The following is a 24,671-nucleotide window of genomic DNA, read 5'->3' as shown; positions in this document are numbered from 1 at the left end:
TTCTTTAAATATCTAACATTGACAAGAAATACATCTGTGATATTGCTACTTGTTGAGAAAAGAGAAAATGGAAAAAATGTACTACAAATTTTTCATCTCAGTAGATATAAAACATTATTTGTGCTTTATTCCTCCACCCCATCCCAAATCTGTATCCAGTAAAACTATTTATGGCTTTGCCCTTACTTCTTTCATTCAATTGCAATTTTGTTTGGGCAATTTGCTTTTCTGTTTCAGAAAAAAAGAAACGTGGAACGGGTAGCTTTCGTGTCTCTTGCACTGAAGAAACAAAAATTAAACCAGAACTTTATAATCACTACTTGTACAATTCTACAATGGCAGTGCAGTTAAGGGACTTTTACTTTTTTTATACTTCTTACCACAGCAGTTATGCAGCTCGATAGCCAATTTTCCTTACCTTTCTTTTGTCTTCATCTGCTGGATCAAATCTGAAAATGGTTCGATTCTGTAAACAAACAAACAAACAAAGAGCTGAATCTGTCACATGAACATCAGCTGCTAAGTATGTAATATCTGAAAAACTATTACAACACTTTAGTGGTCTGGTTAAAACCAGCCTCAGTTAATGAGGCCATAACTATGTCAACTCACATCCTTTATCCATTTTACCCAAGAGCAAGAGCTTCACTAAGGAGCTCCAACTAACAATTTCACAATTACTACTGGTGCAGAGCAAGCCTTTACCTCTGGGCTGCATTTCTGACATGAGTCAACCACCTCACACAAGGCACTTCAGAGGGAAAAATATTAGCTGCAGCCTTGTGTTTTACAAATGCCTTATTACACAGACTCTTCCCTAAGCAGTTCTTGATAACAAGCTTTTGACTGAGCTTTACAGTGTCCCACACTAGAACAACCACAGTATAACCTTGCTCAGAAAATAAGTAGTACAAATCAGATTAACCTTCCTACAAAACCTACTACTTTATGTGTTGTAGTGTCTTACAAAACAGGTTACCAAGGTATAGTTAAACTGGTTTTAGTTTGTCTGGTATAGTTAAACACAAGACAGACATCGTCTAAAGCCAAGTACTTATATCCTGTTTAAAAGCTCAAAGAGTAACTGAGTCTAGTTCTGTTAGTATCCTGAAGTACATTACTCATTCAACACAAAGTTTATTCTGCCAGTCAAAAGAAAACAGCGGTAATCTCAGACAGTTATTTCAACTGACTGTAAAACTTCCAAGTTAAATGATTAGGCACAATAAACAACTTCTAAAAGAAAATGAAATCTCAATTCCTATTATTTCTAACACACAACTGGCAAGTGACTGAAAAACAAAAGCAGCCTTCCATAGCACATCAGTGAGCCTCTCACCTTTCATGATACAAGCTCACAGTCACACAGAAAAATCTTGGACATCTGCCCTCCATCAGGAGTTACCAGTATCAGTTAGAGCCTTGAGGATGGTAGGAAAATAATTCATAGAATGGTAGGGGTTGGAAGGGACCTTTAGCGATCATCCAGTCCAACCCCTCTGCAGAAGCAGGTCCATCAGGTCGCATAGGAACACATCCAGGCGGGTCTTGAAGACCTCCAAGGAAGGAGACCCCACACCCTCCCTGGCCAGTCTATGCCAGGGCTCCCTCACCTGAACAGTGAAACAGTTTTCCCTTATGTTTAAATGGAACTTTTTTGTGTTCAAGCTTCATCCCATTACCCCTTGTCCTGTTGTGTAGACACAAAAAGGGATGCCCCAACCTCCTGACAATCCACCATTTAGATATTTGAAAATATTAATGAGATCCCCCCACTCAGTCTCCTCTTTTCCAGAACAAACAGCCCCAATTCCGCAGCCTTTCTCCATAAGGAAGATGTTCCGTTCCCCTGATCATCTTGGTGGCCCTGCACTGGACTCTCTCCAGAAGCTCCCTGTCCCTCTTGAGCTGGGGAGCCCAGAACTGGACACAGGACTCCAGACGAGGCCTCAGCAGGGCAAGAGTAGAGGGGAACAAGAACCTCCCTCAACCTGCTGGCCACACTCTTCTTGATGTATCCCAGGATGCCATTGGCCTTCTTGGCCACGAAGGTACATTGCTGGCTCATGGTTATTTTATTATCAACCAGGACTCCCAGGTCCCTCTTGGCTGAGCTGCTCTCCAGCAGGTCAACCCCAGCTTGTATGGGTGCATGGGGTTGTTCCTTCCCAGATGCAGGACTCTGTTCTTATCCTTGTTGAACCTCATGAGGTTCCTCTCTGTCCAACTGTCATGCGGGTCGAGATCCCAATGAATGGCAGCACAGCCTTCTGGGGCATCAGCCAGTCCTCCCAGTTTGGTGTCATCAGCGAACTTGCTGAGGGTACACTTTGTCCCCTCATCCAGGTCGTTGATGAAGATGTTGAACAAGACTGGCCCCACCTACCAATTCCTTGTCTTTCTCTTACAAGAAGAACACACTTCAGTTAATCATCCTTCACTTAATCCATCCTTCTTTTTCAATTAAAGCATATTAAAACTGGAGAAAAAAAAAATCAAACTAAGAACACTTAAAATCCAGAAGATGCATGGGTAAAGATCTGGAACCTGGAGTACTCTGCCCAGTCTTTGCTGGCCCATAGGCAATATATCTGAGTTAGTAACACATTGCATGGAAAGAGAGATGTAGGAAATGTTAAGGCAAACTTCTTAACAAGAAATACAATGAGAGAAATGTCACATTGACTCAGTATTACAAGATAACCATCCCACTTCAAAAGCATTATATAGCTACATACATAACTCCAAGACTTCATTCAAAGACTTGGAATGTCAGAATAGAAACCATAGCAGCTCTAAACTCTGTCCTTGAGAATTTAATTTAAGCCTAAATAATTCACCTGAGGAAGCTGCTCAGAAGGCATAAAATCCAGTACAACAAAACAAAGTAATTATCTTTCTGTGGACTTTTTGACTGAATACACTTAACAAAGGGTCATTCTCAGGAGTAATGATAGGAAATAAAAGGTTCTCTTAATCAGAATCCATCCTCTTAGAGGTGAGAGAAGTAAAAGTTAACGTGTCTAAAGACCTCTACACCTACCAATCCTTGACAGAAAGTGTCCTACAGCTGCATCAGTGTCTCCATTTGAATTTCAAGGGCACAAAGGCAGCCTACATCGAGACTGTTGCTCAAGCTTATTCTAAAAGCTCAGATACCGCCACTGTTAGACTTAAAATGTATTGCACACAAGACAGCAAACTTCAAGCCATCTCTTGGAGGCTTAGGAATAATCATACACCACCTCACATTCTTTGGCTTTTCCCTTAATCACAGAGATAGGGATCTAAGACTAAAACCCTGAACGTTTGATTTTGTAACAGATTCCTAAATTTCAGGAGACAGTTCAACATAACTGCATTTAAATTACATCCATAGGCAAACTCTAAGGCCACTGTGAGCTTTAGAGACTTGCATATCAGTCACAGAACTGTCTACACAAAAGACAAGACACCCAGTGGGTTGAGATGTGACCTTTAGAATACTGCTCTGCAAAAAATCTTGGATGTTGTAACACTGCAATCAGAGGAGAGAAAAAAACATAATTCAACTAACTTCACTCCAATTTCTACTTCCTAGCATCACCAGGAAATCCCTTCCGTTCTTGACTTAGCATAGACATATGACTCTGCAGCAGCAGTAGGTAAACGGCAGGTAACCTTTAATACCTGTCAGCACTAAAAGCTGAACCTCTGTAACTTTACTTTTAGCTGTCTCCCCTTTTCCCTTTGCTTGACCAGAAAGGGAGAACAGCCAAGTGAGGTCTGTCAGCTCATTTCACACACGCCTTCTCCCACTGCAGAGAGCTCCTCTGCACCTTGACAAGCTGTCTGTGGCAATAGGGCCTCCTTCCCATACACCAGCCACGACAAATGTCTGCCCAGGAAAGGTAGGCAAGTAGGTTCACCGTGATGCTTCAGTGTTATTCTGTCCAGTTTCCTCTAGGAGGTAGAAGCAGGTTAAGATACTTTTGAGATACACTTGGGCTGTGGCACGGTTCCTTTCACGGTCTGATAATCCATACCCCACTATGCTATTGCCAGGCACGTAGAGGGAAGACAGAAGGCGTGAGAGACCAAGTCTGGCAACGGGCTGGGTGCACCCGCCATAGCGCGGGCTTTCTGCTCCCGAGAAAGCCGCTTTCCTCTCGGCGCTGCCCTCGCTCGCCGCTCCGGCACCGCCCCAGTGTCCCGCGCAGCTGCGGGCGGGCAGCGCACGGGGCAGCGCGGGGACGCGAGCCGTCTCCACCGGGAGGGCTGCCTCGGCGCCCCCTCGCTAGGAGAACGGCGGCAGCCGCGCGGCTGCAGCGCCCGGGAGGCGGCGGCAGGAGCCCTGTCCGGCCAGCGGAGCGGGGGCAGGACCCCCGCGGGCCGGTGCCGGCGCTGCTGCCGAGAGAGGGGAGGGGCGGGGCGGCGCGGGGGGGAGGGGGAGGACGCCCGCCCTCCCCACGACGGCCCGTTACCTCCTCGTTGTACCGCGCCAAGACGCGCTCCACGGGCTCAGCGCCCCCGCGGCCCTCCAGGGCCTCCAGCGCCGCGCCCAGCTCCATGCCCGCTGGCAGCAGGCTCCGCTCCGCCAGCACCAGCCGCCGCCCCGCCGCGCCCTGACCTCCCACCCCGCGCCCCCCTGACGTCCCGTGACGTGACGCGACGCGACGCGACGCTTTCCTTGGAAACCGCCCGGAGGGACTAGCAGGGCTCGCGCGCTATTGGCCGGAAGGAGCGGCCGCGTGCACCCCCGAGCCCTCCTATTGGCTCCCCTCTCGCCGGCACGAGAGGACTACGACTCCCAGCATGCTCATCTCCGCGTCAGTGCGGTGCGCGCCCGCGCCTGTCGCGCTCTGGTACCGCGGGGAGGGATGGGTGCGGTAGTTCGCAGGGTAGTTCGGGCGGCGGGGCGTGTTGAGTAAGTGCAGGTTCGAGTCCCGAGCGTGCCCTCGGGCTGCTTCGTGCCACAAAGCACACTCCATCACATTCCTTCCTTTTTGGGCTTGTTCAGTGGTGTACTCCCTGCGGCTTACCTTGTGCTTGCCATGTCCTCCAGAAGGCAAACAGCCTGTCAAAATGAGGACTGGCTCCTTTTCCTCAAGCTTTTAGACAAAATAGTCGTATTGTAACCAGATAAAAGAACACAGGAGACAGATTAAAATAACATGTACCAGGTCTGATGCATAGCTAGAATATTCCAATGGCACTGATCAAAATAAACATTTGAGCTCAGGACAAACACCTGTCCTCATAAAGAATGTCTGATAAGTTTTTTTGCCTAAGGCAGAGGGACCATTATCAACAGGTGGATGATTTGCATTGCTTGCAAACGACTGCACTCTAACAATCATCAGATCGATGGCACGTGCCTGATTGCTTTATACAGATGGCTTGTTAATGACTGTGTGCTCGAAGAAGGATCAGACACTGGCCCTGCCCAGGTGCCAGAGGATGGATGCTAGAGAATGGATAGATCTACATACCAGGCAGAGGACTTACTAAATAGAGTAACTAAAGACATGTTATATAAGTTTTTGTGTAAATACAGAGCAGGATGAACTGATGAGTGTGTGGAATTATCCCCTAGCAGCCTTCTCTGCGCAGACACAAAATAAAGCAGTATGTCGACTCTGTGTGTAGATTGGCTTATTTACACACCAGGCACAAATCCCCTTTTCAGACGACAATATCACAGGATTTTGTGGGCCTTCACCTCACCTTTCTCCAGGGCAGATGCTCCAGTGTGTGATGGCTATGGATCTGCCTCCCCTCTCTGCCCTTACCCACCAGGTTGATTACTGGTTGATTACCACCAGGGAGCGGGCACCCACAATAATGTCCAGCCAAGCAGAGTGGTGATGATGGTACATGTAAATTCTCCCTTTCCATTTGGAATAGAAAACCCTCTCCCTGATGGACAGAAAGGCTATGTTCCCAACACTGCCCTCGTATCCTTTCCTAGAGGAGTCAATATACTTTTTGGTGGGTGGTGGTATGGATGTGAGCAACCTGGGTGGTGCAGAGGAGAGATACTGGTGCCACGTGGTTCAGGAGGTGGGAGGAGGGGAGGGTGGGCTGCACTGGCAGAGCCTTCACTGACAGGTCAGAGGTGACCTATGTCTCTAAAGTGCTTTGCAAGATCATAGGTTTAAACTATATTGAGAAGATATGTAATGTTTCTATACCCAAGGTGCTCTGTAATCAATACTCACTGTCCAGATAGCAGAAAACAATATCTTGAAGTCAGGTCCGTGTGCATACATACTAATGCAGATATTTTGCAATCCAGTAAAAATAATCCTTTGCTTGTTTATTTTACAACTCTCGAATAAAACATAAGCCTGCTTAGATTTACTTCACAGCACAACAAAATGCTCATTTTACTTGTACGTAGCCAATTAATTTTTTTTTAATTAAAACCCCCAAAATATGAAGACTAATAAACTGTTACTGCCCTTTAAAGGCACATTGTTATTCATCATCAGTGCGTTTTAGTTTCCACTTTATGTAGCATATGAAGGATTAGGATTTCAATGAAAGAGAGGGACAGAATAAATTGCATCCTCTACCAAAGAACTGCCAGACCTTTTCAGATGGGTGCATACCGTGAGCCCTTCCCATGTTAGTCAGCTTTATCTAAACCTTCCAAAGCAATGTCTGCCCCTGAATTTCATGGGTTTCAGGGTCAGTCACAACAGAATTGTGGGGCTGGGGAGGTCAGAGGCCATTTTTGTCAAAGGGTAGTGACCTTAGCAGCAAGAGGTAGCCTGACAAAAACAAGATTCATGCTAGTGAATGGAGTTCTCACTGCTCTTCTCCCGCTGTGTCTTTTTTCTACCTGGTAATGAAAAATCCTGAAGGATTGTAATGGATTTTTTTTTTATGCATACATACATGTTTGTGTGTATTTATACATCTATTTTAAAATATCAGAGATGTTATTATACCACATATTATTACACTATCATTTATTGTATATATGACGTGTATCTATCTTTTATGTTTTAGCCCATGAAAAATATTTGTTGTGAGAAGACAAAAAGTGATCAGAAAATAAGATGAAAAAGAAAAGAAAAAGAAGAAAAAGAAGAAGAAAAAGCAGAATAAAAAGAAAAAGGAAATGAAAAAACAAAGGAAAAGGGAAAAGAAAAAGGCAAAAGAAAAAAGAAAAATAAAAAGGAAATGGAAATGAAAAAACAAAGGAAAAGGGAAAAGAAAAAGGCAAAGGAAAAAAGAAAAAGAAAAAGAAAAAGAAAAAGAAAAAGAAAAAGAAAAAGAAAAAGAAAAAGAAAAAGAAAAAGAAAAAGAAAAAGAAAAAGAAAAAGAGGAAAAGAAAAACAAAAAGGAAAAGGAAATGAAAAAACAAAAGAAAAAGGAAAAGAAAAAGAAAAAGGCAAAGGAAAAAAGGAAAAGGAAAAGGAAAAGAAAAAGCAAAAGGAAATGAAAAAGGAAAAGAAAAGGAAGAGGAAATGAAAAAGCAAAAGAAAAAGAGAAAAAGGAAAAGGAAAAAAGGAAAATAGAAAGCAAAAGGAAACAAAAAAGGAAAAGAAAAGGAAAAGAAAATTAAAAAGAAAAAAGAAAGGAAGAGAAAATTAAATAAATAAATAAATAAATATATATATAAATAAATAAATATGTGGCTAGGTAAGAAACAGCAATTTCAGTTACCATGATCAAGGAAAGGGCTTCATTAAGAGACTGTAGGCTCTGATTCAGGAGATTTTGCAATTTGTACTAGGATGATTTAAGAGATTCCTGCCCTTAACCAGCCATTCCACTCAGAGATTATCATTCTCTCATGAGCTGCTGCACTTCACAGCCTGGTTTATACCCCATGACAGTATAAACCCATGGTGGTTTGTATTGATATAGTGGGTTCCGACCTGTTGTGGCTGAGGAGGGGGCTTGCTTTCCCTGCAGCACTGCTGGTGCAGATGATGATGGTGTCTTCTATAGAGCTGTGTTCAGTAATCTAAATATTGCTCCCCATGAAGGTCCAGTTTAAATTTCAAAGCTTTCATCAGGAAGCAATTCAAAGGTAGTTGGAAGGACACATTCAGACTCCTATGACATCAATACGAGTTTCTAAATTAATTAAAAGTAAAAAAAAGAGAAAGACTGTGGAGGTTCTTTTGCAAACAACTTCAAAAGCCTTGTCTGACTGGTGCTGTTCTGTGGTGCTTTGGTATAAGTAGTTTTGTAGTGCTGCTGTTTGTCAAAATTCCCTCTCCAGGGACTTTGCATAGGGTGTTGCAGTTGTCCACTTTGAAAGTCTTTATTATTTCTGGGGCTGGCACTGTGTTCAATATCCATTCTCCTTCCCAAATAGTCTCTCTGAGCTCTTGAAATGAAGGTTGAATGCGTTGAAGGATGTTGCACATTTGTATGCTGAAATAGTATCATTTTTTTCCAGTCTTCCAGTCAGTGGAGATTATACTTCATTTGGTTTAGCAAGTTATTGTAAAAAAATGTAGGAAGTGCTTATAGCTTCCCTGGAGTAGTTCATATCCATCCTGATCCTTCCAAAGACCCAGCTTTGAGTTACTGGCCAGCTCTGCCAACAAATGCCTCACCACTGCATCTGGTCTTTGGCAGGACCATGTCAGGTAACAATCTGTGGTCCACCAAGTGTTAATCAGGAAATTAATCTATGTCCCAGCAATAATACAGGAGTGAACAAGGTCACAGTGGGCTCCTCTCAGATGTGAAGCAATGCATAGATTTGGAATTTGCTGGAGAAAAGAAAGTGGATTTTTCTATTCTAGTGACACTGCCTTTCTCATACTAATTTCTCAGTCTTGATGAGGCACATATATATAAGTTTGTTAAAAATTAATAAGCCAGAATCAATGCTTTGATTTAAACATCTTCAATAACAAAATGAAAAGGAGGACTTTGGTCACAAACACATCAAAACTCCAGCTGCTGCAAACTGGCCACTAAAGTGTGACTTACTTTCTTCACGTGTAGACAGTTTTGCCTGAATATAATTTGAACAAGAATAAAATAGACAAATCAGCCTAAGCCTGATCTCTCCTGTCTTTAATAAAAGTGAAGAGTAAAAGCATATTGGGTAATAACACCAGCAGACAGGGGTAAAATTTCATAATGCCTGTGGCACCAACCCAGAAACAAGATTTTCATCACATGTCTAAAGGCAGAGATAGGGTCTCAATGTGTTTCTGGAAATCTCACCAGGACCTTGGCTGAACATTTAACGGCCTGGATGCTTGCCAAACCTAGCCTGGAACATCCTTCCTATCTTAGTCCTTGCAGATTTCCAGCACATTCCTCTGGTTGCTTTAGATACCAAACTGTCACCTGTTTACTCATGAGTTAAATATACAAGGTCTGAGAATTTTGCCACTTTATTTACTTGCCTAAGGAAAAAAATATGACCTCACCGTTTCCAGCATTCCACTGGCAACACGTTTGTTAACAAGGGACGAGGTAAAGAAGATAACACATCTTACCTGCCTCGGTACATGCAATGGCCTGGGTGAACAATACCAGCAGGGCTTGAACCAAACACTGCGAAGCCATCTGTCCACTCATAGCCTTGAGCCTCGTGCAATTTGTAGCTGCAAGCACAGGTGCAGGACTACTCATTTGCCATGAGTTAGGTATGTTCTCAAGTCTTTTGTTGGATAAAAACATACGTGGTCACATTTAGGATTTTTTTGAAGGTTTGCAGCTTGTACAAATTTCTAAGTATTTAAGTAAATTTAAAGAGCATCCATTTAATTTCAAGAACTTTATTTGAGTGTGAAAATCCCTCATATATCTTGCACAACTGTACAAATAACACATGTCCATTTTAGGCATAAACATCGTTATCGTCACACTGGGTGCTATCAAAGATTTTATTTACAAAACAATTACTAAAATGCCTGATGTCATATTTCCATTTATTTATTTCTTACCCATAGGGTAATAGGTCCACCATAATTGCTTGGTGCATTTTATAATACAGAAGAAAAAGCTATGTTAATAAAATCTAACAAAAACTCACAAATAGCTACAAATCTGACAGAAAATGTCTAAGAAAAATTCTCCCCAAAATACAATACATTTTTCCACACATACATAGTACAGAATAAGTTCAAAGGCACAGCTTTGAATTTTGCTTTTGTAGAAGTATATAGAATTACCACCACATGAAAGAATTGAGAGAGCAATTTCATACCTGTCAATAGGTAATTAAATGAATAATCATGTTTGCATTGTCATTTTCTTTACATAATTGCTTCATATCATCATATTTAACATATGTGGCTCTGAATCCAAATCTTCCCAGTCCCCAAGTCCCTTCTTAACCTTGTCATTACTGACCAGAGAAGTTAGATTTTTTCCAGATTGTGCAAACTTAACACAAATACATATACAATAAGAACAATAGTCAACTTAAGGCAGTGTATAATTCAATGCTACATGTCATTTCTTCTCTTTTGTAAAGATCAAACTTACTGGATCGACAGAAAGGTGCATCAATATACAAAGTTAGGTGTAGACTGAAACCTACAATAACACGTGTCTTTTAAGGAGCCAGATAGAGGAATTTATATGAGCAAGTGATGACTTGGCAGAATGGTTTTTAAGAGCTTAAAAGAAGAACAGATTACAGAGTTTTGCTGAGGGCGAATTTCCTGTCTTTAATTCAAATTATAAATAGGTCCCATAACAGAACTTTTTTCTTTTGTAAGACTCATTAACAATTGTCAATAAGAGAGGGGGACAAAAACATCTCACTCAAACTGACATCACACAGGGTTGGCCCACATGCCAGAATTAAAAAAGGCACAGATTGGCCCCAAGTGGTCTAGAATAGGACAAAACCCTTTCTTCGGCTACAGGAACATTCAGTCATACTGATCCGCTGTCTGCCCACGTTATGAACTACATTTATCTGCCCAGGATCTTTCCCATCTTCGCTTCCCTTGAAGAACATCCATGAAAAGTCCCACGTAACATGAAGGTTTTATAACTCTCTTTCAGCACATGGGCTTAGCTGATGCCAATCATTTTCACTTAGCCCAACCTGTGGTGGCTTCCCCATTGATGTAGGCAAAGCCAGGAAAGTGTTGCATGTGCTCATATTCAGAATTTCTGCGTGTAGTCAAAGGGGTGTACATGTCACTAGAGTTCCCATATCTTGTGGAGTGCATGGATGGGCTTGTGTAGCAGGAGTTGGCAGCTGGGACCTCCGGCCAGCGAGGAGTCACTGGTGTGGGGTGCAGCCTTGGAGTACTGCTCATCAAACAGGGCTCCATTCTGGATGTTGGGCTGTTGAAAGGGTACTACAATGCAAATGAAGAAAAAGAACTTAAAGAATTATCTGTCACACACTTAATTTTCAAATAAGGGCTGATGATATCACAGTGCCATCTTTAACCCAACCAAAATTGCATGAGTTAGCAGCTCTCCAACAACTAGCTAACACACTGAAAGTGAAATATCATATACCTAGTGCTTACAGTCACACCAAAAGTGTCAGGGAAAGTCTTGCAAAGCAACCACTGCATTTAAATATTGAATTATTAACTCAAGTATCAAAGATCTAGGTACTGGAAGGTCTATCTGGGAGCAGAAAAATAAATTGAATTCATCTAATCTTTTTCATGCAGCTTTTACTTGGAAACTTGCTATTCAGTAAAAAACATTATAAAATATCCTGACTCCTACTCACTCAGCTGGGTTTTGAGGGAGGAGAGCAAAACGATCCTTATTACTGTAAAGGTGCCTTCCTTTTTAAATGTTCACAAGCCATCCTGTCACTTTCTGCAGAAAAATAGTATGGTCTGGCCTTGGAGAGAGAAGCTAATTGGAGAACATGAAAAGAGGCAGGCAGAAGAATAATGTCTCTATTCCCCAGCTGTTTGCAGTAACAGTTGGAAACTAGAAATCAAAGAAATTTGACAAATGCCTCTCACTAAAGAGAAGATGTACTGAGGATAGGATAGGATAGGATAGGATAGGATAGGATAGGATAGGATAGGATAGGATAGGATAGGATAGGATAGGCAGGAAAACAGAGAACAGCTTTTGCCCTCTGTAGCCACAGACTGCCCAGCAACAGAAAGTAAACTTGTGTTTGCTTAACATCTGTCTCTCTTACAGGAGCAGATCATCTGTGTGCTGTGTCTAAGAAATGTCTCTCCCTGTTTTACCCTTGTATTTATCCCCATTGCAGAGAGGGTTAGGATCACTGTGCCATGTATCTTCAGAGCTTCTGCATTTTGTATTTTTTTACCTTTTAAAAAATTTGTCTTGGGATGTTTGACACTCTGGTATTTCCTTATCTAGAAAGCTGTCACCAAAGCAGGACTGTCTCCACTTCTGATGCTCACAGACCTTGCAAGTTGCATGCCAAAATATTATATAGCTGAGGACTGTAAAACCCCTTCCTTATGTTTTGGAGGGTCACAGAGAGAAGAGCTGCCATAGGAGGGAGATGGCAATGATTCCCAGAGAGTCTTATTATGTTACTCCACTGCCAGATTGGGCTGAGGTTAATCACTTGCCTAAGTGGGTCCCCAAAGCAATTACAGTGAAGTCTCTGTGGGGAGCTTGTGCTGACTCCCCTTAGACTGCAGCCAGAAAAGTAGCTCTGCCTTGGCAAATGTATTCAAAGAGTTCATAAGCCTCTGGCAGCTCAAAATCCACATGTTGGACACTCCTAAATAGAGAGGAGAAACAGAACACTATTTTTTACCAACATACTGTAGTTGGTGGTTTACCATATTCCATTGTGTCTTGGGGAGACAGGCCAGTTAGCAAATGAGTAGAAAGACATCAAAGCTGTATGATGTATTATTTAGCATGTATTTCTCATTGCCACAGAGACTGTGGATTTCCCTGTGCAGTCATCTGCTGAAACAGCCTGGCAAATGGCAGTACCAGACTGGAATGTCAACACTTCAACTGCTATTTGCTAATAAAGCTATCAGAATAAGCAGTATTGGCAGAACTGGCAACAAGTCTAGACAAGATCATCTGAATTTCCACCTTCATCCCACAGAAACAGATGCTGCTTTCCTGGTCTACACCAGCAATATGGAAGAGTAATTTTCATGCTGGTGTCTGAACATGCTAGCACCTGAACATCTTCTTGGACAAAGCTCTTGCCATTATGCATGCAGGGGGAACAAGTTGTCTCACGATTTGCCACAGCTTCAAATTTGAATTCACCTTGCCTAACTTCAATTATCAAAAAGTCAGGCATCTAATAAAAGTGAGTCTACAGTCACCAGAAGAATTTATCAAATCTCAAGATAAATATTTAAGACATAAGAGGAGCAGTCCTCTAAAGATGGCTCTTTTCTTCCTCCTGTTACACGATATAATCCATTAGTTCAGTTGGCTCAAGTTAAATAAAAAGCCTCTTTTTCATAGTTGTCAAAGCCATAAGTTGTTTTTCCTGGCTGATCTCAAATGTCTCACTAATGACTGTATACAAAATGCTTTCAGATGTTTGGAGGCAGTACTAGGATGGATCACTGGGAAACAAACCACATCATACAGGCAATACATTTTTAACTTTCTTCTTTCCTGTATGTCACCTGCAGAGCTGCAAGATGGGAGCCAACCTAGAAACATTCTTTATCTTCAGTAGTATTTTACTTGATACCATTTATCACAGTCTGTGTCTTTATTATCCGTTGATCTATACCTGAAGTCGCTGTAGATTCTTGTATTAAAGAATATACTGACAACAAGATTAATCTAGACTTTTGCTGTAATATACCAATGATTATCTCTTGTCTTCTTCTCAATGTGATAATTGATCTCCTCTGTTTTTAACAGCAACAGAATCCTTTGCTATCCTGAGTACAATTTTCCTTTGAGGCTGTGAAACAGAGGTAGTGACTTATAACAGGGGAATTACTTGCTTTCATACCCCTTGCAAATGCCAAGATAAAGCCATGCCTTCAACTGGGATAATTTACTACTCAATAATTTGTAGCCTGCAAAACTTTCATCTGTGAGCAAGAGAAACAAAATGAACTCTGGGAATATTGTGGTGGGTCTCCTGGTTGTACATGGCATTATCTGGGGAAATCACATAATGCCTTTAAAGTAATTTGGAACCACAAAACCTGTGCCACTGGGGGAACGAAACTTTGCCTCCCAGAATGAACTTCACAAAGAACAGAAAAGAAAAGATAATCCTCCTCTTCTCTGCAGTTAAGAGGCCATGCTATAAGAAGACAGGGCTAGTGGCTGTGCATCAGGGGACAGGATACAGTGCGCTGCTTTTCCTTTTCATCCAGCATTCCCAGTGCAGCTGTGTTTATGAATGTGTCATGAATGTAAAAAGAATAATTGCTTGAAAATAACATGGACTCTAAATATCTGGTATTTTACAATAAATTCTGTTATGACTGAGTGCAAGATGGAAAGTTTTGGAATGGTAGGTCAGTTAATCGCAAATGAGTCAGTGACTTCTTTTTCTCTACAGTGAAGAGACTATTGAAAGACAATATTTTTAAAGTGCTCATTGGCCTCTGCCTGACTATTAACTCACCCAATGAAGGATCTATTCAGCCTTGTTGGAGTGTCCAAAGCATAGCCATCTGGGCGGATGCCTGCCCATGCTGCCTGAATCACCTTTCACACTCTACATCCGGTTTAATGAAGAGTCCTTAAGCATGCTGAACTCAAAACACTGGGGCCTAGTGATCTTTGCCAGATATAAAAGCGACATTTGTTGGAGGGCTCTTGACAGGAAATTGTCATTTTCTGGGTTAACTCACACTTGCTGGTGCTGCTGTTGGACCTAGACAAGAAGCCCTTTAAGTCTGGGAGACTTTGAGCAGATTATTGTTAAGGCCTTGCCCAAAAATGTAAAATTAATTCAATTTCTTTTAGTATTATTTTTTAAAATTCAGTGTTAAATATGTCCTCCAGTGAAGGCTGAGTTCCTGCAGTGTGAGGATGGAGAATTATCCCTTTATTCTTATCCTCAACTGACTGACTGATTATACATGGAGGTGAAAGGTATTTCTGTCCAAACAGCAAAATATTTTCCTTATGAGTGTGGCTCTGACTTTACATTGCATTAGTTCACACTTTTGGAGGATGCTGTTGGTTAATGTTGTACATTAGCCACACTTTAGGACTTGCAAATAACTCATACCAGAAATTATAGCAATTGTGAAGAAATGTCTATAAATTAACTTCATAAAATATGCTTAAAATCTGAAACATTTACATAATCAAAATTATTGATAGATTGCATCTTTATAACATTTAATTTGACCATTTTCTCAAAAAACTGAAGCTTATTGAATATTATTATGTCAAATAGGCTGGGTCAAACGACTTAATTTAAGTACTTTAGGAAGTAGCATTTGCAGCCTTATTAAAACGCTATTTGCAATTATTTTAAAAGAAGTCAAGACACTTGTTGCATTAAATACATAAATGAAGGAAATAAATTAGGAATGGTGGGGGAGGACAGTATTTTTTTCTTTCTGTCATTACAAGCTGTTTGATGACTGACTGGTTGTTGGGAAGAGTGTATTATTCTTAGTGCATGGGTATAGTCACCTGTTTAAACTGTGGTATGTGCTGAGGGAACAATAAATTTTCCCCCTTCTTCTTCTTTTTGTGACATAGATGGGCCAGAATAATGAATGGACACCAAAGCATGAGGTTTGGGAGAGGATTTCTTTTGCTTCCCTACTGCAACAAAAAAACCTACTTTCTTCTAGTACTTCCCCTATGTAAATCCCGCTCTAGAGGTATGTGAAAAGAAGTGAAGACATGGTTGAGTAGAATTGTGATCTGCAATGTTGCAGAGAGAAACTAAGTGGTGCTGCAACTCTGGGTATTTTCATGAAGTTATGTGAGACCACCGCAGTCCTCAGAGTGATTTAGGAGAGTCAAGAGTACAAACACTGCTTAAAGCCTCTCTAACTATGACTGCAATACTGTGCTTTGTGCCTCAGAGTGGTGCAGACCCAACCCACTGCTTACGAGCAGATTGTACTACTGTATTGCAGTGTTTTCCAGGCTGATTTGTTCTGTCCAGGCCATGGAAGTCAGCTATGCTCTTCATAAACCAAATCTGATGACAACAAAACAGCAGCATGAGCACTTACTGATACAGAAGTGCTCCTCCCAGTGCTAGAAGCCCATGCATACCTCTTGAGGACAGACTCCCGATTCACAAACAGCTGACCCATCTCCACAACAGGAGATAGACTAAAGGCAGCAAAAAATTTACTTGTCTTTAGGATGGGAGCTGCATCTCAAGGAACAGAGGTAAACACTGCCATGCCACTTCTGAGGCTCTCTCTTAAATATCTCCATCTGAGCTAGGCCACTTGGAGGTGGCTACTCCATCCTGGAAGTGCAAAGGAAGAAAAGCTAAATAAGCCTGTATGCAGTGTGGGATCCAGGAGTACTTCCCAGATCAAAGTGACTGATCTAGTAGCTTCTTAACTGAATCCCTCCTACCTACTCTGGGATCAGGACTGGATGGAAGCTGCAGTTCCAGCAGGTTTCCTGTTCAGCACAGTTGAGAGAATGGGATGTCCATGTGCTCACCAGATTATGCCTGCCCTCTAGTGCACCTACAGTCCTTAGATAACTCCTGTGTATAGAGTATCCATCACAGGAGAAACTAAATGAATGAGAATTCTTATATCTGAAAAAAAGATGACAGAAAGGAAGTGGGAGAAATGACACAGATCTAGTCTCAAAAGGTGAGAGTAGATAAATAGGGAGTGAATATTTTCTATTCCTCATCACTCAAGAAACATAGGGCACCCAATGCACTTGTATGATAGTAGGCTTAAAATTAACAAGGGAATGTGTTTCATACAACCCATCCATAAGATGTCTATAAGTACAAAAAAGCTCAAAGAACAAAAAAAGCTTAAAGGTAGAGCAATGGAGAGCAGTTTACTACAAAATACAAAAAGTCCAGCTGCTGCTTCCTACTCAGGAAGTACCTAGGTCAGCTCTTGGCAAACACAGCATGGCTGTGCTGGTGAAAGGACAGCTCTCTACATACTCTAAGACTTTTCTTCCATACATTCATTTCTGGCCATTACTCGAGACAGGACCTGGATAAATGGACCTGCAGTATAAGTCACTACAGCTGTGCATGAAGAGTATTTACACATATATATTGCATGTTTTCTGTCTTCTGTACTGCATACACAGTGATGCACATCCGTATGATGTGCATCTCTATGTGTTACCAGATATATTAAAATATAAAAATACATACTGCTGAAAGTTTCTCTAATTACTCTTCCTACTAAAATTGCTATCCTTGTGTCTTACAAAGATAAATTACTTCAGCATGAATTACTTTGTGTTTAAGGAAGAAGTGGAATTATGTGAACTGAAGTGTTTACGGAGAACCTGAAAGAGGCTCAAGAGCTGTCCAACCAGAGTGGAACCTGCAGGCAAAAGCTGTGATCAAAGACCAGTCAAGTAAACATTGTGGAAGTGGGTGAGGTAGTGACATTGTGAAGGAGTTACCTTTGAAGGGGGTATCTCTCTGCTAAACTTGACATAGGTTGATAGGAATGCTCAGACACTTTTAGACAGAATTGTCTATTTTCTACCCTGGCATCTAATACCTAAAAACAGCAGAGGAAGAGAGTTGCCAAAGCATTGGCATCTAATACCTAAAAACTGCAGAGGAAGAGAGTTGCCAAAGCATAAAGTCTCTATAGATATGTTTATGTACCCTTCTAGTTGCTGATGCAGTAGCATCAGAAGCTTGTATGCACTTCTGCAGTGTGGCTTAGAGAACTAAGCAATAACAAATCAATCTGTAGATGATTTTTCTATTTGTGTACCAGGCTCCTGGCCAGTAAAGCCAACTCAAGAAATGATCAATCAGGCCTGGAGTTACAAGAAACCAACTGTTCTGAGAACTATTTGCAGATGCTGATGAAAGAAAAAAAAATCGGATTAAGACCAAGGTTTGAACAGACTGTGCCTGTCAGCAAAAAGACTCTCAGCCTTTAGTGGGAATTAGTCAGCCTATCCAGCCAGAATGAGCCAATTTTGGGCTTATGGCTGGGTTAGTAGCTGCAGATATTACTTCAGCAAAACATTTATTCACCTATAAAGTTTTTTACAAGTCATCTCCTCCATTTTTTTTGTCTTCTTGTCCATCTCGGGGGCACTGATCTTTCTGAAAATATAATCTACTTATCAAAATTTCTATTTAGCCCAAAGTCACAAGGCACCACTTTCCCCCATCAGCCAAGGTAAGCTTCAAGACTGTCTCAGAGTAAACCTCAAGGGCTCCCACCTATCTGTTATGGGACACGGTGTGAGTGAGCATGCAGCTGTGGCACATGGTGCTTCAGCAGTATCAGCAACTACCACTGTCTCATTTCCTCTAACACTGGGGAATGCAAATTGTCCAGAAGCCTCTTGCTAACATGGACCTGCCACTGATCAGGTGAGGCAGGCTTGGCTTAGGAGCCCCACTTGTGCTTTTTGAGAGCTGTAGACAGTATAAGATCTACATCTGTGTGACTTCTTCCGCAGCACAGCCCCACTGTAAGTATTCCAATGACAAAACTGCAACAGCATCCTAAAATTAATACAATGCAACCGTCACTGTATTGTCAGGTTGGGATCAACATGTTATATATTTGGCCAATATGATGTAATGAGTCATTCATTCCCTCCTGCTTTCCCAGTGGTTCAATTCCCTACTTCCACTACACAAAAGTTATTCACTCTGTTCCCTTAGCTCCAACTCCAATTTTTTTTTTCTTGTTTTTTAAATTGTATCTGTGAAATGATCCATGTTAAAGTTCTACTTAATGAACAAAACATCAAGGATAACTGTCTGTTTTTCTTTAGATACATTGCTCTGAGATGGAAAATTGTCTCAAAATAATAGACCCAATAAAACCTGGAGTATTTTCCTTTCTTCCACATTAAGAGGTTGGACACGGTGTTCTTTGAGAATAAAAAAAGTCATTTTTAGCTGCAGCCTAAACCACACCTCTGGTACATGTCACCTATTTTGGCACAGACCCCTGTCTAGGACAAGGGCTCTCTCTGATTCCATGTTTGTAGAGGAGAACTTACCCCCCACACAGATTTTTTTTCTTAGGAATTAATCTCTAGACATGATCCTGAAAAGTATGATAGAATATTAGCTAAAGCTGAACCAGAGTTCTATATTTGGATTGAATGTAGATTGTGTAACAAAGAGTTCTTTAAAGAGCTATGGTCAATGCCTCCTCTTCTTGGCTGATTACATTACCACAGACATACACATTGCTTCTGCTCTGGTTTCAGTGTAGTGGCAGCTGTTTATATGTTAATTGAAAATTCGGCTTCCTATATTTTAATTTTGCAGTGTCATGAGTCCTGTTGCAACCCTTTACCCCATGTTGCTCTTAGAAAGCCCACTGGAAAAAGAGTAATTCCATAACATCTTATTAGGATTTGAGGCAATGGTACATTATGAACTTCTGTTATTTAAAAGTAACTAAGAAAGGACTTATGATCGGGGCAGGCTCAAAAGGATTTGGCTTCAAAAAGAATATCAGCAAATTCCATATGAAAATCTTCCAAGACTTTTAGATTATTTTGGAAAGCAGTGTTTCAGTTTGTAGCTCCTTTCAATACAGAATGAGCGCAGTTATAGGGTTTTGTTAGCTGCATCCTGCTGTGAGGTTCTAGCTCAGTTAAAAAGTAGCATGAGAAAGAATGTGATAAATACAAGTTGAAAATATTTTGCACTGAAGTGTGATCATAAAAGCATAGCTGTTTTTCATCTACGTCCAGGAAAGTTTAAGAGAGGAAGAAATGACCTGACATCTACATGTGTAGAGACAGCCTACTACAGTATGAAAAGCATTGCATGATTTTAATGTATGTCACTATTTCCATATAACATGTTATTCAGGACATGAGTAAAGTGCAAATGTCATGCTTAACTTGCATAACTTACGCTGTCTATACCAGTGTGACAAAGATAGTTGTCAGAGTATTAAAAGAAACTCCTTGTGCAAGTCATAGGATTTCTAAACAGTAAAAGCTTAATCCTGTGGTTTACACACAGATTCATGATCTTGCAAACCATTTCAGATCTAGCAATCATGTGGGTTTTCTACAGGAAAGGATAAGAGAGATTAAAGAAAATGGATGAGCCAATTTTAAGTCAGGAAGTGATGCATTCTGGAAAAAAATCTTGAGATAACAGGGTAATACCTGTACTGAAACCAACGTACACAAACTATCACGGGACACTGTGCTTAAACATTTACTCACAGTTCCTGTTGAAGATACAGCGGCTGCAACAACCCTCAAAGAAATCCTCACACCTCCTGTAGTCTGTCTGATGGACCAAGTTCTACACATACAGGTGAAAATTTGTAGACTTTCCATAAGCTAGGAACCCATTGTTGAGCTGGTCCAAACAAGCATATTGGGGTTGCATGGAATAATCTTCCCAGAAGATTTCAAAGAGCTTTGAGGCAATCAACACCGTCATTCTTAGAATCATAGAATCATTATGGTTGGAAAAGATCTTTAAGATCATTGAGTCCAACCACTAGTGTAACACTTCTCTTACAGTTCAGGAAAGTGAGGCACTGAAAAGAGAAATTACTACTCTGAGATCACCTGGCAGACTGATGCCAAAGACCAGAACGAGATGCACATTTTGTGTTCTTGTCCAAAGCACTATCAAATTCACAACTTTGCATTTGGTATGAATTTGTTCCAGTCCAGTGACAAGACGTAAGCATGGTGGTCCCTAATATACTTGTATAAATTTCCAAATAATGAATAAGACGTGCCATGCGGGTGGAATATCCCAATACCATCACCTCCTTGCACCACTTGCAGGATGTACTAACGCCCTCCTACAGTAACATTAGTTTTGAACTGCTGCCAAATATCATCTTCCCACTTAATCTGTGCTAGTTTCTACTGGCTCAGTAGAAATAGTCCCGAAATAGTTATTGATGTAGTTTGTCAGCATTATTTTAGGAGACTATGGTATACAGATGAAACAAAACCTCTTTGCAATGGCATCCTGAAGCTACTTCAGATGCAATCAGAACTCACATTTTTGCAAAATTCCTAAAGATATATATTCCCAAAAGCAGAGGCCCCAGATGAATTCACTATGTTCTCTGCATCTTCTTTCAACTATACAAAAACACTTACCACTTCTTAGGAATCTCTTCCTGTTCCCAACACATAAGAAACATACAATTATAACTATATAATTATATTAAGTTCCTTCTTAATACAGAAACACTTTCTATGATCCAGACTGCTGGATTTCAGAGTTTAGTACAATCTAAAGCTACTTCTGATAAAAGAATTTCCACCAGAATGAAAAGACATCTAGATCATATTAGAAGAGAAAAAAATTAGAGACCACCAATGACTGCACTGTTTCAGACAGCTAAAATGCTGATAAGAAATTTACAAGAACAACTTTACTCAAAATGTTTTAGCAAGCATTGCCAAGTAATAAATCCAGCTTACCTGTGAAGAGGTTCTGTGGTAAGCTGAGTAGTGAAGTGGTCCAGAAATAGCAGTATCGTGTGGTAAGGATGGATATTGACTCTGCATTGGATGGGGATGCTGATTGCTATAGCTACCGTAGTTGTAACTTCCTGTGTATCTAAAAATCCATTTAAAAACATTATTTAGTATGCATAATAATTATACTGCCACTAATAATTCTGTAACTTTTGAGACACACAGTTACACTTTTTTGCATAGAAGAATGGTATTTTAAATAACCTGTTGAAAAAAGATGTTTCTCATCTCAGCTGGGAAGCAGATGCCACAGTGTATTCAGCACAACAACTAGAGAGTCTCAGAATGTTTCTCTGATGTGTCTAGCTTTAAATTGCAGAGTCATTCATGCATTTTTCAAGGAGAAAATATATTTCCCTTTTATTATTTTTTTATTGCCATATTCCTAGTAGATTGTCATCCAGGCTGAGGAAGTATAGTAAGATTTGACTTGAAGAACTTCATTCTGGAGTTCAGCTACCTCCTTGCACTGGGATTAAATATTCCTTTTTTGGGAGGAAGAGAAGTGTATTAATTTGCATCTGAAGCATACAAGATACAGCTTCAGCACAGCTGACTCAACAGTACAGTGGAATTTGAGGTTGGAGAACCTGTCTACTTCCTTTTTTTATCCCAACCTCTTTTCTAGGGACAAGGTAAAGGAGGTAGCAGTTTCCTTAACTATACAAAACTTTCGAGTCAATATTTGTTGGCCACCAGTAGCAGAAGATGCCTGGGTACTTTCTCCATCTTTGTGTAACCATGTGAACATTTTATGCTAACTCAGAAAAGAAGTTTAAAGGCTCTTAAAATATATGTTATCTTTTCAAAGCATCGTAAATAAGTATTAAAAAGTATCATAAATAAACAAACAGGGTAACCAATTTGTTGTAAGAAAGGGAAGATAGTTATTTGTACAGACTTTCTCTGGAAGGTTCAGTGTAATTTTCTACACTGGGTGGAGTTTAAACATCTACTATTCTTTTGATTTTATAATATTCTAGAGACTCCACATCATGTCTTAGACCAACCAAATCAGCAGCTTCAAAATGAGAGCAGAGAACTCCCTCAAAAAAAATTTCAAGACATTAAGGCTCTATGTCCATCTTCATTGTTCAACATTGAGCTCTCAATCTTACATTCACTTGTGCTTAGCTGTAAACATGAGTGATTTTCATAAACTATCTCAGAAAAACTGGTGTTCATATGATGCCAATTTGATAGTCTCTCACTTTGATAGTGGAGAGTAGGGGAGAAAGGAATGGCTATGTCACGGAGCTGTTTAACACAGTGGCAGGCAGACATCTTGTATTTTAATTCCTTCAACACCATAGAATGATAAGCAGGATCTGCAAGATATGTGTAAGCCTGGCATTTCTCTACTTGAAGAAGATGCTTGCCTATCTAGTTCCTCCTATAGTCAGGGATGCCCTTTAACACACAAACCAACCCAAGTCCTGTCAAGTAGTGTTTGTAATTCATGCCTTCTCTACTCATTAAGGATGCTAGTCTGGAAGCTATTGGTCTTGTCTCCTTTGTTCTAAAACCCATTCCTCTTGGCTAAAATACAACACTTTAATTCACTTGAGTATGCAGTTATAAAGTTTCTTATCCTAATCTCTATTGTACTTTTCATCTAGGAAGCTTCCTGCTGTCTCTCTTCAACTTCAGGAGGGTACTGAGGACATGAGAAGGAGATGACTATGCTCATTCAAGGCTAGTATTTTTCTGCCTATCTGAAAGTGCTTGTCTGAGGAACCCTACATCTCTCTAAGAAGAAAGTATACCTGAAAAATCCAACAAAAATGTTTTCTGCCAAGTACCATATCTTACAGGGGTTGCTGAAGCGCATCTATGATCATTGAGTTGTGGGAACAATGCACAGATGGCATATCTTTGAGGAAGTCTATCTGGGAACTAACAGTTACTCTGGAGTCTAGTAGCTCTGATTCAGAAAGAGTGGTTGATTGACAATAGAGAGAATAATACAAAGTCCTGCATCTGCTATGTCATAACTCCTGCAGTGGTACAGATTGAGGCCATCTGGAGAGAAAGCAGCTTTGCTGAAAATTGCCACAAGTTTCAGGGGACAAAAACTTGATCGTGAGTCACCAGCATGACCCTGCAATGAAGATCAGCTACATACTGAACTCTTTTAACAGGAATGTGGACAGCAGACCTGAAGAACTATTTATTCTCTATTTGACACATGTGGGACCACATCTGGAGAACTTTGTCCTGTTTCTGTCTCCCCACTCTAAAAAGGATATTGACATACTGCAGTGAGTCTACTGCAGGGCTATTAAGATAGATATGGGACAGAAACATATGACCGAGAGCTGTGTTTGTCCAGCCTTAAGAAGAAAGGTAAAGGGATGATCTACCAATGTCTAACAGAGGGGTACAGACCAGCTAGAGCCAAACTCTTCTCAGAGATTCACAGTGACAGAGTGTGAGGCAACAGACACAAGTTGGAACAAGGGAAATTCCAATTATATGTAAGAATATGTTCTTCTATTAATACCACAGATCTCCCATTTACAGTCCTGAGAGTACCACTGTGTGTGGAGTAACACTGTGTGGAGAGTATCACTGTGGATTTAGAATAAGATTTACTGGAGATAGCTAGAATAGACTATGGACTTTGTGATCTTCTCTAGTTTTACAAATCTACTTTAGTATTGCTTGCTCTAGGTTTGTTTAAAAAACTGGAAACAGATCATGTAGTCCTTTCTGCATTTCTGGTAACATGTATTTAGCCTTAATCAAAGTTTATTTCATAGGGGACAGTTTTTATCATTGAATTTACAGTTAACTTTCCATAGCTAGCCAGAGGCAAAAATAAAGTATTTTTACAAATCAATCCAATAATCTATATTTCAGTTTATAGCAGCCCATATCCAGTTCTCTCTTGGGAACTACTAGGGCTTCACATCGTTCAAAGGCTTCAGTTCTTAAATGTTTTTGCATTGTGGAATATAGTGGTATAAAGCACTCTGATCTTTTAGGTATTTTCTTTCTTTCTCAAGATGGTTTGAAGCCTTTATATTTCGCAGAGGATCATCTTTAGTGTGCAAGACTGGTAGGACCTGAGCAGAACTGCTGTAGGAAACTCTTAGGTATGACAGGCGGCTAAGAGTCTGCATTTGTGG

The 24,671-nt window shown here is 40.6% G+C and overlaps 2 protein-coding genes across 2 annotated transcripts in view; both read right to left on the bottom strand.

Moving 5' to 3' along the window:
* RIC8B (RIC8 guanine nucleotide exchange factor B) overlaps window positions 1–4,604 on the bottom strand; it is a 39,683-nt gene extending 35,079 nt beyond the window's left edge. Inside the window, exons 1-2 of the mRNA XM_062011625.1 lie at window positions 4,464–4,604; window positions 419–466 (exon numbers count right to left, since the gene is read on the bottom strand). Coding sequence (XP_061867609.1) covers window positions 419–466; window positions 4,464–4,550 — 135 coding nt within the window. The 5' untranslated portion in view covers window positions 4,551–4,604. The remainder of the gene's footprint in view (window positions 1–418; window positions 467–4,463) is intronic.
* A 6,408-nt stretch (window positions 4,605–11,012) lies between these two features.
* Window positions 11,013–24,671, bottom strand: part of RFX4 (regulatory factor X4) — a 78,822-nt gene continuing 65,163 nt past the window's right edge. The window contains exons 17-18 of the mRNA XM_062014171.1: window positions 21,484–21,622; window positions 11,013–11,285 (exon numbers count right to left, since the gene is read on the bottom strand). Coding sequence (XP_061870155.1) covers window positions 11,013–11,285; window positions 21,484–21,622 — 412 coding nt within the window. The remainder of the gene's footprint in view (window positions 11,286–21,483; window positions 21,623–24,671) is intronic.

This window comes from Colius striatus, chromosome 1 (genome assembly GCF_028858725.1).
Source record: "Colius striatus isolate bColStr4 chromosome 1, bColStr4.1.hap1, whole genome shotgun sequence".
Classification (NCBI taxonomy): Eukaryota; Metazoa; Chordata; class Aves; order Coliiformes; family Coliidae; genus Colius; species Colius striatus.
Note: the sequence above shows the minus strand (reverse complement) of the source record. Positions and strands in the feature narration are given on the sequence as shown.